The 12,638-nt window shown below is 35.7% G+C and overlaps 1 protein-coding gene across 2 annotated transcripts in view; it reads right to left on the bottom strand.

Annotated features, from left to right (window-relative positions):
• Window positions 1-12,638, bottom strand: part of LOC114651824 (cytokine-dependent hematopoietic cell linker) — a 139,021-nt gene that overhangs the window by 29,964 nt on the left and 96,419 nt on the right. For both annotated transcript variants that reach the window (XM_028801816.2, XM_028801815.2), the window contains exons 7-14: window positions 10,205-10,250; window positions 9,700-9,753; window positions 9,586-9,614; window positions 8,835-8,854; window positions 5,523-5,627; window positions 5,135-5,162; window positions 4,930-4,948; window positions 4,148-4,211 (exon numbers count right to left, since the gene is read on the bottom strand). In XM_028801816.2, the coding sequence (XP_028657649.1) occupies window positions 4,148-4,211; window positions 4,930-4,948; window positions 5,135-5,162; window positions 5,523-5,627; window positions 8,835-8,854; window positions 9,586-9,614; window positions 9,700-9,753; window positions 10,205-10,250 (365 nt within the window). The remainder of the gene's footprint in view (window positions 1-4,147; window positions 4,212-4,929; window positions 4,949-5,134; window positions 5,163-5,522; window positions 5,628-8,834; window positions 8,855-9,585; window positions 9,615-9,699; window positions 9,754-10,204; window positions 10,251-12,638) is intronic.

Genomic DNA, 12,638 nt, shown 5'->3' with positions numbered 1-12,638 from the left:
AGATTGCGAGAATCGGAGGACCTTAGTGGGTGAACAGGAGCAGAGCGATGGAGAAGGTCACTGATGTAGTCCGGTGCAAGGCCATTTAAAGCTTTGTAGGTTAATAACAGAATTTTATACTCAATCCTGTAAGACACAGAGAGCCAATGAAGGTGAAGCAGGATGGGTGTTATGTGCTCGCTGTTGCTGGTTTGTGTTAGGACTCTTGCAGCAGACTTTTGATTCAACTGGGGCTGTGATATAAGATTAGAAGCGGCACCTGCCAGTAGAGAGTTACAGTAGTCGATGGAAAATGTGATAAAAGCATGGGCAAGTTTCTCAGCATTAGAAAAGGAGAGGAATGAGTGAACATGGGAAAGTTTCTTAATGTGGTTTACATAGACAAAACAAGAAAGGGAGGAATCAAAAATGACACCAAGATTCTTTGCATAAGAAGAAGGTCTGATGAGATCACTGTCAAGAGTAACTGAGAAGGAGCTCATTTTCCTAAGTTGCGCTATAAGTGTCAATTTGTATGAGTTCAGAAATTTTTTTACAATTTAAAGAGTTATGCTCTGTCCAGGTTTTAATTGCAAGTTGTGAGATGAGAAAGCCTCAATGAAGTTTCACTATAAAACATTGAAAGAGAGTTGAGTATCATGTACAGTAATCCCTCGCTATATCGCGCTTCGCCTTTCGCGGCTTCACTCCATCGCGGATTTTATATGTAAGCATATTTAAATATATATCGCGGATTTTTTGCTGGTTCGCGGATTTCTGCGGACAATGGGTCTTTTAATTTCTGGTACATGCTTCCTCAGTTGGTTTGCCCAGTTGATTTCATACAAGGGACGCTATTGGCAGATGGCTGAGAGGTTACCCAGCTTACTTTTCTCTCTGTCTTGCGCTGACTTTCTCTGATCCTGACGTAGGGGGATTGAGCAGGGGGGCTGTTCGCACACCTAGACGATATAGACGCTCGTCTAAAAATGCTGAAAGATTATCTTCACGTTGCTATCTTTTGTGCAGCTGCTTCCTGAAACGACATGCTGCAGGTGCTTCGCATACTTAAAAGCTCGAAGGGCACGTATTGATTTTTGATTGAAAAACAAACTCTGTCTCTCTCTATCTCTCTCTCTCTCTCTCTCTCTCTCTCTCTCTCTCTCTCTCCTGCTCCTGACGGAGGGGGTGTGAGCTGCCGCCTTCAACAGCTTTGTGCCACGGTGCTTCGCATACTTAAAAGCCAAACAGCCCTATTGATTTGTTTGCTTTTCTCTATCTCTGTGACATGATCTGCTCCTGACGCACACTCCTTTGAAGAGGAAGATATGTTTGCATTCTTTTAATTGTGAGACGGAACTGTCATCTCTGTCTTGTCATGGAGCACAGTTTAAACTTTTGAAAAAGAGACAAATGTTTGTTTGCAGTGTTTGAATAACGTTCCTGTCTCTCTACAACCTCCTGTGTTTCTGTGCAAATCTGTGACCCAAGCATGACAATATAAAAATAACCATATAAACATATGGTTTCTACTTCGCGGATTTTCTTATTTCGCGGGTGGCTCTGGAACGCAACCCCCGCGATGGAGGAGGGATTACTGTACATAAAAATGATAACCCAGTCCATAGCTGTGAATGATATGGCCAAGGGGAATCATACCTATATAGACACAGAAGAGCAGAAGGCCAAGTACAGAGCCCAGAGGAACTTCTTGTGTGACTAGTGCTGAGCTGGATCTGCTGTTGCCAAGACTAACAAACTCATGCCTGTAAGTCAATTAGAACCTAAACCACTGGAGGGCAGTGCCAGAGATGGCCAGCATGTTCTCCATTCTGGACAGGAGAATGTCATGTCTGACTGTGTCGATTGCTGCACTAAGATCTAACAGAATTAATATGCTGGTTTGTCCAGAGTTTGCTACCATAAGCGAATCATTGGTTACCCGAAGCAGAGCAGTTTCACAGCCGTGCTGCGCCCTGAAACGAAACTGAAAGGGATCCATCAAATTATAAGTTAAGTAATTGGTGAGGTGGGAGTCTACAACATGATCTTTTGACAGAAAAAGTATTTGAGAAATAGGCAGTAAATTGTTATGTACAGTTGTTATGTTACATTGTTATGTCATATATGTACAGTTTAAATGAAGTAAGACAAATCTACTGAAGTATCTTTTGTCAGTGACAACGTGTATTAATAATCTCAGAGTACACAAGCATGGGGCAGCACGGTGGCACAGTGGCAGCGCTACTGCCTGGCAGTAAAGAGACCTGGGTTCGCATTCTGGGTCCTCACTGTGTGGAGTTTGCATGTTCTCCCCGTGTCTGTGTGGGTTTCCTCCGGGTGCTCTGGTTTCCTCCCACAGTCCAAAGACATGCAGGTTAGGTGCATTGGCGTTCCTAAATGCTCCCTTGTGTGTGCTTGGTGTGTGGGTATGTGTGCCCTGCAGTGGGTTGGCACCCTGCCCAGTATTTGTTCTTGCCTTGCACCCTGTGCTGGCTGGGATTGGCTCCAGCAGACCCCCTGACCCTGTGGTACGATATAGCGGGTTGGAAAATGACTGACTGACTGACTATACAAGCATGAGGTTTTGAGGGTGTGTGTACCAAACTTGAGTATCATATTGAAATTATAAGATGAGTGGCCCATACAGTAAATTACTGGTGGCAGATCAGAATGTCAATCTACATTTACTAAAAACTGAAACTTTTATTCTTTCAAAGTACAAATATAAAATGACTTTAGGTTTTACATTGAGATTGTATAAGATGCACTTTTTATTTAGAACAAGTTAATAATTATCTAATCTCAAATCTGGAATAGATATTAACTGTTTCCTGTGAAGATGTAAACTGTCGAGTAATTCAGTTAGGACTTTGTTTGGGTTAAGGAAAAAGCCTTGCCTTGGGAGAAGTTACTAAATAGTGTGACTATAAAGAAAGAAAATTAAAAAGAAAGAAAAGTTTTGACTTGACATTCCCTGTCACATTAAGGCATTATGCAGACATATTGCTGTTGCTATAAAGAAGCCCCAGTAGCGTTTCGAGACACACTTCTGCTGAGTAATTCATTGGCTGAAAGTTCTCAGTGTTACTTATATTACATGGGTCTATCTTTTGCTTTGGTACATGTATGCCTTTTCAATATACAAGATAAAGATAAATAAGTAAATAAAGATAAAAGCAGTGTAACATGTCCCTCCTCATACTGTCCAAGGTTGCTGTAAAAAAGTACAGCACATTGAGCTTCATTGGGACATTCGATCGTAAAACCGGCACCCATCTTATTATTTTACAGTAATCCCTCACTTATCGCGACTGCAATAACTGAATTTCCGCAAAGTAGGGACACCATATTTATTTAATTATTTAACGTATATTTGGACGTTTTTAAACCCTCCCTGTATTGTTTACAACCCACCCTTTACTCTATTAATAACAGGGACAACTGCTAAGCAATATGAAATCGGTAGATAAGTTTACACTTACTGTATAGCAAAGTACGCGTAGCTATATATGACGTGATGATGGTGATGAATATGCTGCGCAGTAAAAATGATGACGATTGAAGGTGATAATCCCCTGAATGCAGTAGCAAAAGCACGTTAATGTTGAATGAGTGAGATGAGACTTCCTGGTTAATGCAGCACTCTGTCGCTGAGCCAATCAGCAGCACACAGGAACTTAACTGCGTGCTCTGATTGGGTAGCTTCTCAGCCATCCGCCAATAGCATCTCTTGTATGAAATCAACTGGGCAAACCAACTGAGGAAGTAAATACCAGAAGTAAAAAGACGCATTGTCTGCAGAAACCCGGGAAGCAGCGAAAAATCCGAGTTATATATTTAGATATGCTTACATATAAAATCCGCAAAGTCGTGAATCCGCGAAAAGTGAACCACGAAGTAACGAGGGATTACTGTATATTAACTGGCCCCACATTATTTTGTTACAATTTTTGTGACAATCTACCAGTAATATATAATTTGAGTAACGATAACTACAAACTAATTTAATAAACTGATATTAATGCAGCAAATAAAGCAATATCTAAAACAGCTTTGTAAAATGTACAATTATCATTGTATAACCAAAATAATTATCCTCAATGGGGTAAATATATTTCAGATTCTATTAAAAGAAAACAAATTGCCTGTGTTGATAGTGATATACCTCATGTTATCCGTACTCTGTGAGCATCTTGATGGGACAGGAAGTAGAGGTCTAGGACAGAGCACTTAAAAAAAAAAAACAAACAAAAACACAAAAAAGAAATTAAAAATGACTACATGTCTCTTTCAGAATGTACAGTTTGCACCAATGCCGTTTTGTTTAAATATGGACATTTTGCCTGACCTTCTAGAACATTATTGACTATGGTGAACGCTGCCATTTTACACAATTTCCTACTTGTAATTGATACTTTCAAGAACATGCCCATTGCGATTTACAATTAAATGAAGTTAAATTAGTTAACAATTTGCCTTTATTGTCTTGTTTGCTAGATTTGGACCAAAAACTAAAGGTACCCAATTGGTAAATTATATGCTGGTTTGAAAATTTAATAGAAATCTGTTTCTTAACTCATCATGAATGAAAACACCTTTATTGTTTGTGATCAAGATGGGGCTACTGCAATGACTCAAAATACCTAACCCTACCTTAAGCCAAAACCCCAAAAGAAAATCAAACTGAATATTTTACTGTCTCTGAGTGCAGGGGGACTGAACAAATAATGGATACTTGTAGAAAAAACAAAAATGGATGATCCTGATTTGAATCTGCTTTATACAGTACATTCTGAGTTAGCCACTTATGCTGTTACAGTCTGATTAAAAAAATGAACAGTCTTATTAATGCCCATAAAACAAAATGTCAAAATTAAAAATTGTTTGTAATTTCTGCAATAAAAAGTCACTATTACTCTGTATGATTACACATTAAAAAGTGCTTACCTTTCTGCAATTCATTAACCTTAAAATAATAAAAATAAACGCATAAAAGGGAAGTTAATAACACATAGTAATTATTTCAGGGAAGACTAAGCAAAATCCTTTAATGTCTGACCTGATCATGTTTCGTTAAGTGACTCTCCCAAGAGAAAAAAGTACTACAAAACAATTTATTTAAACTTCTAAATACTCCAAAATATTTACTTACATGGTTATTTCTCTTCCTTTGAGCTGGCCTGAAAGAGCAATTTGTAACGTTTGGTGTTTGGTTCAAATGTGTCAGGAAAATTAAGTTTCAAAAAGAAGTACATTTTCAAGTGTTTAATAGTGCTGCTGAAGTGAATTTGTATTACATATTTTATGCTAAAGAACTTTTGTATTGTGTTATTCCACTTATTACTAATTGTTAATTTAACTACATACTCTTGTCTGTGCGCATTTTTGTTCTGAACATTAAATAAAATCACAGACAAATATATTTTATGTACTGTGATTTTTATAAAATGTTTAATAAAATTATTTACTTAATAAGCAATAATTATGTAATACTTTTTGGTAGGAAGCACTATATAAAAAACCTTGACAAAGAGTTGTACCTTGGTTTCAAAGGATCAGCCACTATTGCTTGAAGATCACTTGCAATATTCAATATAGGTTCTGGAGGAAGTGGCTGTCGTTCTTTAGGGATTTTCTTAGCTGGCCTTTAATATCAAGCATAAAATAACTTAAACAGTAAAGATATGTATAATATGAACTAATTTCAAAGAGAAATTCTTTCACATAACAGGACAATCTAGTGTAAAACAAGAACCTCGCCCACATGTCTGTTCATTACTATGAACAGTAGTAGAGAAAGCTAACAAGATCTTAGCTCAACAAATCCACAAGCAGGAAGTTTGCAATGCAATCCCAGCAATTACCAACACAAATGGAGACAAAATCATTGACCATAAAAATATAAAATATAATGCACACATTTAGAGACTACTATGAGGCCTTATATTCTACTCATATTAAAGAAGACAAGACACACCCTAACACATTTTTGAATCCATTACAGATACCACAACTACATACTCTCAGTGCAGAAGAATTGGACAAACCTCTGGCACTATCAGAATTACTAGATGCTATGAACTCACTTCAGAGTGGGAAAGCAGCAGGCCCTGATGGTTACCCTGCTGAATTTTATAAAAAATTCTCACTTAAGTTAGCTCCCCCTTTATTAGCAACATTTACAGAAGCCAGAGACAATACAACTCTACCTCAAATTTTTCTGCAAGCATTAATGACTGTTAAGATACTCTCCAAAGTCCTTGCCAGTAGGATTGAGGAAGTTCTTACTTTGATAATATCACAAGACCAAACTGGATTTATTAAAGGCAGACACATAGCTTCCAAACTTTGTCGCCCATTTAATGTAATATATTCACCTACAAAGTCTAACAACCCGGAGATATTATTATCATTGGATACAGAAAAAGCATTTGATATGGTTGAATGGAACTACCTTTTCACTACATTGGAAAAATGTTGGTTTGACTCGAACATATTTGCATGGATTAAACTGCTGTATACCAATCCAGAAGCCTGAGTTTGTATTAACAATATTATTTCAGACTACTTCAAACTAGAATGTGGTACTAGACAAGGATGCACTTTGTCACCACTTCTTCTTGCAATTGCCATAGAGCCACTGGCAGTTCACTCTCAAAATGTTTATGAGAAAAAGGGAATTATCAGAAAAGGACTTGAACCAAAAATTTCACTATATGCAGATGATATGCTGTGGTGGGCTGGTGCCCTGCCCTGGATTTGTTCCTGCCTTGAACCCTGTGCTGGCTGGGATTGGCTCCAGCAGACCCACGTGACCCTGTGTTAGGATATAGCGGGTTGACAATGACTGACTGACTGACAGATAATATGATACTATATACAGTATATCAGGTCCACAAAATACTGTGCCTGCAGTCCTAATAGCACTAACAGAATTTCAAAACATTTCTGGTCTCAGAATTAATTTGAATAAAAGTGTGCTCTTTCCAGTGAACTCTCCAGCACACAATATTCAATTGGACACCTTCTTTTTTATCATCACAGGTCAGTTGAAATACCTAGGGGTAAACATCACAAGTAAACATACAGCTCTTTATCAACAAAAGTTTGGCTGTCTGCTTGGAAAATTCAATAAAATGTAAAAAATAAAATAAAATAAAGTATCCACTGCACATCAATCTAACTATGCTTCTTTTTTGAGATTTTAATGATTTTAAAAAGCATTGCAGTACTGAAGTACATATTAATAAATTATATCCAAATATATATTGAATGTTTTGTGTACTAGTCATTTTCATGTTCTTATTCTTCATCCAGTGAAGAGAAAAAGAGAGCATAGGGAAATTACTTTTACACTAAGTTTATAAATAAAGAAAAGTAAGGAGGAATTATAGTATAAGTGTAGCAAGTCAGAGAACATACACTGATGATGTGATGTCAATAAATACTTTCAATATTGCCAGTGGAGCATATGAGTGCTGCACATAGGGCATGCTGGTTTGTGTATAAATGCTCACTTTAAATATAGAAAATAATAATGCGATCTGTCATTAGATCAAAGTGTTCAGTTTGTTCCTATAACCAGCAACTGAAAAATCAATGCAAAAAATGTGAAAAAAAAACAATGAACATGACACTTTTACAGAAAAGGAGCTTATTAGTTTATTTTTCATTTGTTTCAGTTATTTTTCTATAGCCCATGTTTGTGGAGATTGGGATTCTCAAGCAAATGAGCCAGCATTTACAAGGGAGTTTCCTTGCTTGCAGGTCTTTTTCTTTTTTCACCTTCATATTGGTGGTGCACTCTTAAAAATACTAGTTCCTTAATGGCATTTTATAGTTCTCTACTGAGTTGTGTGTTTTCTTGTTGAACCTTTGCTTGACAACGCACCGTTTCATTCTGGGAAGGGTTCTTTGCATATTAGGTTAGTTTTTTGTGCTTTGAAAAAAACCTTCTAAAATGTAGATACAAACTGACATTTTAATGTATGGTAGACTACCTAGCCTAGCAGTACACTTACAGATTAAGAAAACTTGGACTTAGCCTGTTCTATTGTACATAAATGCAGTTGGTGTCCTTTTAAAAGCATAAACCATTGGTATTTCACAAATCTGTTACCATTCATGGTTATTTAGTGTATGGAGCAGATAACTGATCTAAATAAATGCACGCTGTTTCTGGAACCTTTATGTGGATGGGTCTTTTAGGAACCAAAAATGGTTCCCCTATGGTATCGCTCTGAAGAACTACTCTGGCACCTTTATTTTTAAGAGTGTACATGCCCATTAGAATCACAGTTCTTCAATGAAATGCTGGAAAGAAACGAGGCAGATACATGAAAGTCGTGTTTTTTTCCCTCAGTTCATTCAACAGCGTTCTCTGCCATTTACATTTTATATATCATGAAGCTTATGAAGGGCACATCCAAAATTTTCTGTAAGTGAATGATACAAGCTGCTTTGATAGTCTGCATTATAAAAATAAAAACAGGTCTTTCCTCATGAAAATTATTCTTCTTTTACTTTCTCTCCATTGTTGGTTACATGATATCAGTATACAAATCAGTATGATGTCACTTAGGAATGCATAATTTAAAAGTATCTGAGTTCTGTTAAATGTACTTCTATGTTAAAGACCTGAAGATGTTAATGCTGTTAAATGCTGATAAACAAAATGAGTTTGGTTGTTCACTATGTTTTTACTTCATGTACTACAATATTTATAGCTAAAGTAATAAAAAATGTAGCCAGTCTATATTTAATTTTGAATCACGTTAAACAGGTATTCAACATGACAAAGAATATGACAGCACCTGAAAGAATTTATTATTTAGGCAAAATTCATGCATTACCTGGGTGGAAGTTGAGCATTCTAAAAATGAAACAAAATAAGAAGTGTTGTAGTGATCAGTTTTGTAACCTTGTCTTGTAACACTTGTTCCCAAACAGTCCCCAGGCTGATGTTTACTCTTTTCTAAGTTGCTTTCAATAAAAGTGTCTACTAATAAATGTACATGTAAAAAGTGTTATTGTTATATGAATCTTTTACAGCAAATAATCATAAATTATTAACTTCTTTACAGAAAAAGTAACTTAGTAAAAGTATCTGTTGAGATTGCTCTGTGTTTTAAAAATAAAATACTCTGGAATAGTATTTAATTTAAAAGAAAAAATTAAATATTTTATATTTTATTTCTATAACAAAATATTGAAAAAGAAGATTATATTTTACAGTATAGTCAAAATGGGGAGGAGGAAGTGTCAACATCATTCTGAACTACTACCTTAGTTGTGGCAGTTTGGCCATCTTACTAACCATATTTAGATGAAAGTCACATATTTTTATCACTAACAGAGGCAGAGTGTTTAAGATTTATAAAAAACATTAATTTGCAACACAGAAATTCATCCAGCTTTCAGTACCCCTTTTTGAAATTTCAGATTTGTTAAACCAAAGTAACACTGTGGCCTAGGCATTGTGAATGTGAAAAAGCAACTGCTAGTTAGTTTTGAGGCACACATGTCCTAAAACTGAGAACAGCACTGAGAATTTATAATCAGAAACACCTTATATGACAGAAGGAAAGAAAAAAAAATGCGTACCTGTGAATTCACCTGGAATTGGTTGTTAACTAAAGAAACAAAGGCATTGAAAAATCATTTAAAGACACATACTCCAATTTTTTAGAAACGTTTGCCGTTAAAAATATTTGGTACCTGCAGGAGGTTGCGGCTGTCGATTTGGTTTCAAATCCCTGTTGATCACTGGACCTAAAAATTGCAAATTTGTTCAACAAAATATTTTGAATATCAATTATAATTTTCACATTATCATAATCAGTAACTTACTTAGGATAATAATGATGTCTCTAACATTTTTTTATGTTGTAATCATATGCAAACAAAATGAAATGAAAAGAAGAACTGAAAATAAACCAATATATTTTGAATATCAATTATAATTTTCACATTATCGCAATCAGTAACTTTTTTCGGTTGATAATGATGTCTCTAACATTTTCTTATTTTATAATAATATGCAAACAAAATTAAATGAAAAGAAGAACTGAAAATAAACCAATATATTTTGAATATCAATTATAATTATCGTGTTCAGTAACTTACTTCGGTTGATAATGATGTCTCTAACATTGTCTTACGTTATAATAATACGCAAACAAAATGAAATGAAAAGAAGAACTGAGAAATAAACCAATATTACCTGGAATAGGTCTTTTTGAAGTTAATGGCGGTATGTTGTTAAATCTCTGTAATCACAGGAAGAAATATGTGTTAACTGATGGATTAACACAGCAAAATTGTCAGTGTTAAATTAAATCTTATCATGTCAAAGTAAACAGTACAAGTCTGTACAGAAAGGAAGGACTAATATTTACACTTAAAGTATTAATTTAACACTGGCAATTTTACTGTGAAATACTGATATTTCCACTGAAAGCCTTCAACTGCTATAACACTACAACATAAGGCAAGAGATATTTAACTATTGTGACTTTGTTAGAAAAGTACATACAGGTAGGATAGAACATGGGAGAACACAAAATGCAAATAAATAATTGCAAAACAACTGCAAATTGCAAAATAACAAAATGGCTTTTTTCATGCACTCATAAAAATTTTAAATAAAATATTGCTATTATTTGTGTTCAACATCAAAACATTGTATGTTGTACATGGTATGCTTTTCTCGTTAGTGGAACACACCTGTATACTGTAAAAGTATTTTCACCAAACAAATCTTCTCTAATTTGTGATGAATTTATGGATAATTTCTAGGCAGGCAAATAGAAAGAAAAATGAATATACCTAATCTAAAATATATAAAAAAATAAAACAGATGGCAACCTATGCAGAATGAGGTGAACTTAAGCAGCCTGTTTGTTCCAATGCATGGTTGCCAACACCTCCTGACCAACCCACAATCGAGTCCAATAGTTTGTTATTTAAGACACACCATCTATTATAAGTACCGGCTCTCATGTCCTAGCACCTGATTGACAAATTTGGTTCTCAAGCAATGTTTTAATTGTGTTAAAAATACTAAATTCTCAGCCGTTCCTTCAAGAGAGACCCTTTTAAAAATACAGCATTTGTTATGCAGTATACATTTTCAAGTTGGACTAACTGTAGGCCAGGTCTCCTTTTCAGTTTACACCTAGGCATGTGGTTCTTGGATGTTTCCTGTTCATCAAGCAGGCAGCAGAGAACTAAATTCAAAGTGTTAATTTGTAACATTATAAAATTTTCACTAAAACCATTTTGGTAAAAGTGTTCTGCTCAGATTGCATCAATATTAAAAGTAAAATGTAAGTGGTAAAAGATGATACAGATGCCTCTCGGACGCTTCTCTGTGGAGGTTTTACGGGCGTAACCAGCTGGGAGGGGACCCCGGGGAAGACCCAGGGATCCCATGGTATGAGATGGTAGGTGTAGCTGGGCAAAGGGATATATGGGCCTCACTGCTAAGAATGTTGCCCCTGTGACTTGGTTTCAGATAAGATGTGCAAAATGAATGAATGAGTGTATGTGGGAGGAGAAACAGCAAACCCTGCCTACTAAAAACAGAGTTTGCATGGCTTTTGCTGTGACCAAAACAGTGTCTGCCCTGTGGCGAGCTATTGCTTTCCATCCAAAGTTGGTTGTCATCTTGCTGAGTTAAGTATAAGAATTTAATATATGGTATTCATGATAGATTTAGGCAGGAATAAAATATTCTCAGTAGATAATATAAACATGACAAGACTAAAATTGAGAGATAACTCTACAGCATAGAATGTCTTTGTTAACTCTTTCTGTCCCTGTTTCTCAATGTGAGGGTGTAGTGAATACAGCTGAGAAGCCTTAAGACGCTGCATTTCCGCCTGGATCAGTGTGTCTTGCAGTTCTATTCTAATTAGTGCAGTATTTGCTGAGTTTCAACTACAGATAATAAAATAAATACTATGTAGGTTAAATGCTGACAAGTCTTTTTTTTTAAGATCTTAACATGAGCCAGCCCAGTATCACATATCAAATGAGATCTCAAGTGAGCAAAGACTGCAAAAACTGGCCTGACACTAAAAGCAGAAAATTCATATGCAACCTCTTTAGTTGGCTTTCTCTTAATCTGTGTGAATGAATGGGTAAGACGTGTTAAATATAGCTCCACAGAAATAATGCTACAAGAATAACTGCGAGGGTTTTGAGTCAAGCAAACCCCTTCATTACAATGACATCTTATGACCATAAAGGAAACATTTACACATAAGGCTTGCTTCCCCACACATTTTCTTATTATGTTGCTTTGAAAAATATTTGAATGCTGATCTTCAGGATCACTTCAAGTTTATTATTACGTGTATAGTGTGCAGTGGAAATCTTACTTGCATTTCTGGTCAACAGGATGATCTGATACGCCTTGTTTCTTTCATTCCTGGAACAACGGCACAGTTGTTATTCCAGGACAGCCAGACTCCTTCGATCAGTCACCTTTAAACTCAGCCTTTGACATTACAAGCCAGGAGTGCATGAAAAAGCAAGCAAAGTCCCTCATTTCAATTAAACAAAAAGGCTTTCCTTTCTTATTTGGAAAAACAATTGCAAAATCCTGAGCTTGTAGAAAAAAGACTTTTATAAATTTGTACTAAAAAAATGTG

Source organism: Erpetoichthys calabaricus, chromosome 5 (genome assembly GCF_900747795.2).
Source record: "Erpetoichthys calabaricus chromosome 5, fErpCal1.3, whole genome shotgun sequence".
In the NCBI taxonomy this organism is placed as follows: Eukaryota; Metazoa; Chordata; class Cladistia; order Polypteriformes; family Polypteridae; genus Erpetoichthys; species Erpetoichthys calabaricus.
The sequence above is the reverse complement of the archived record's forward strand: the minus strand, read 5'-3'. Positions and strand labels throughout refer to the sequence as shown.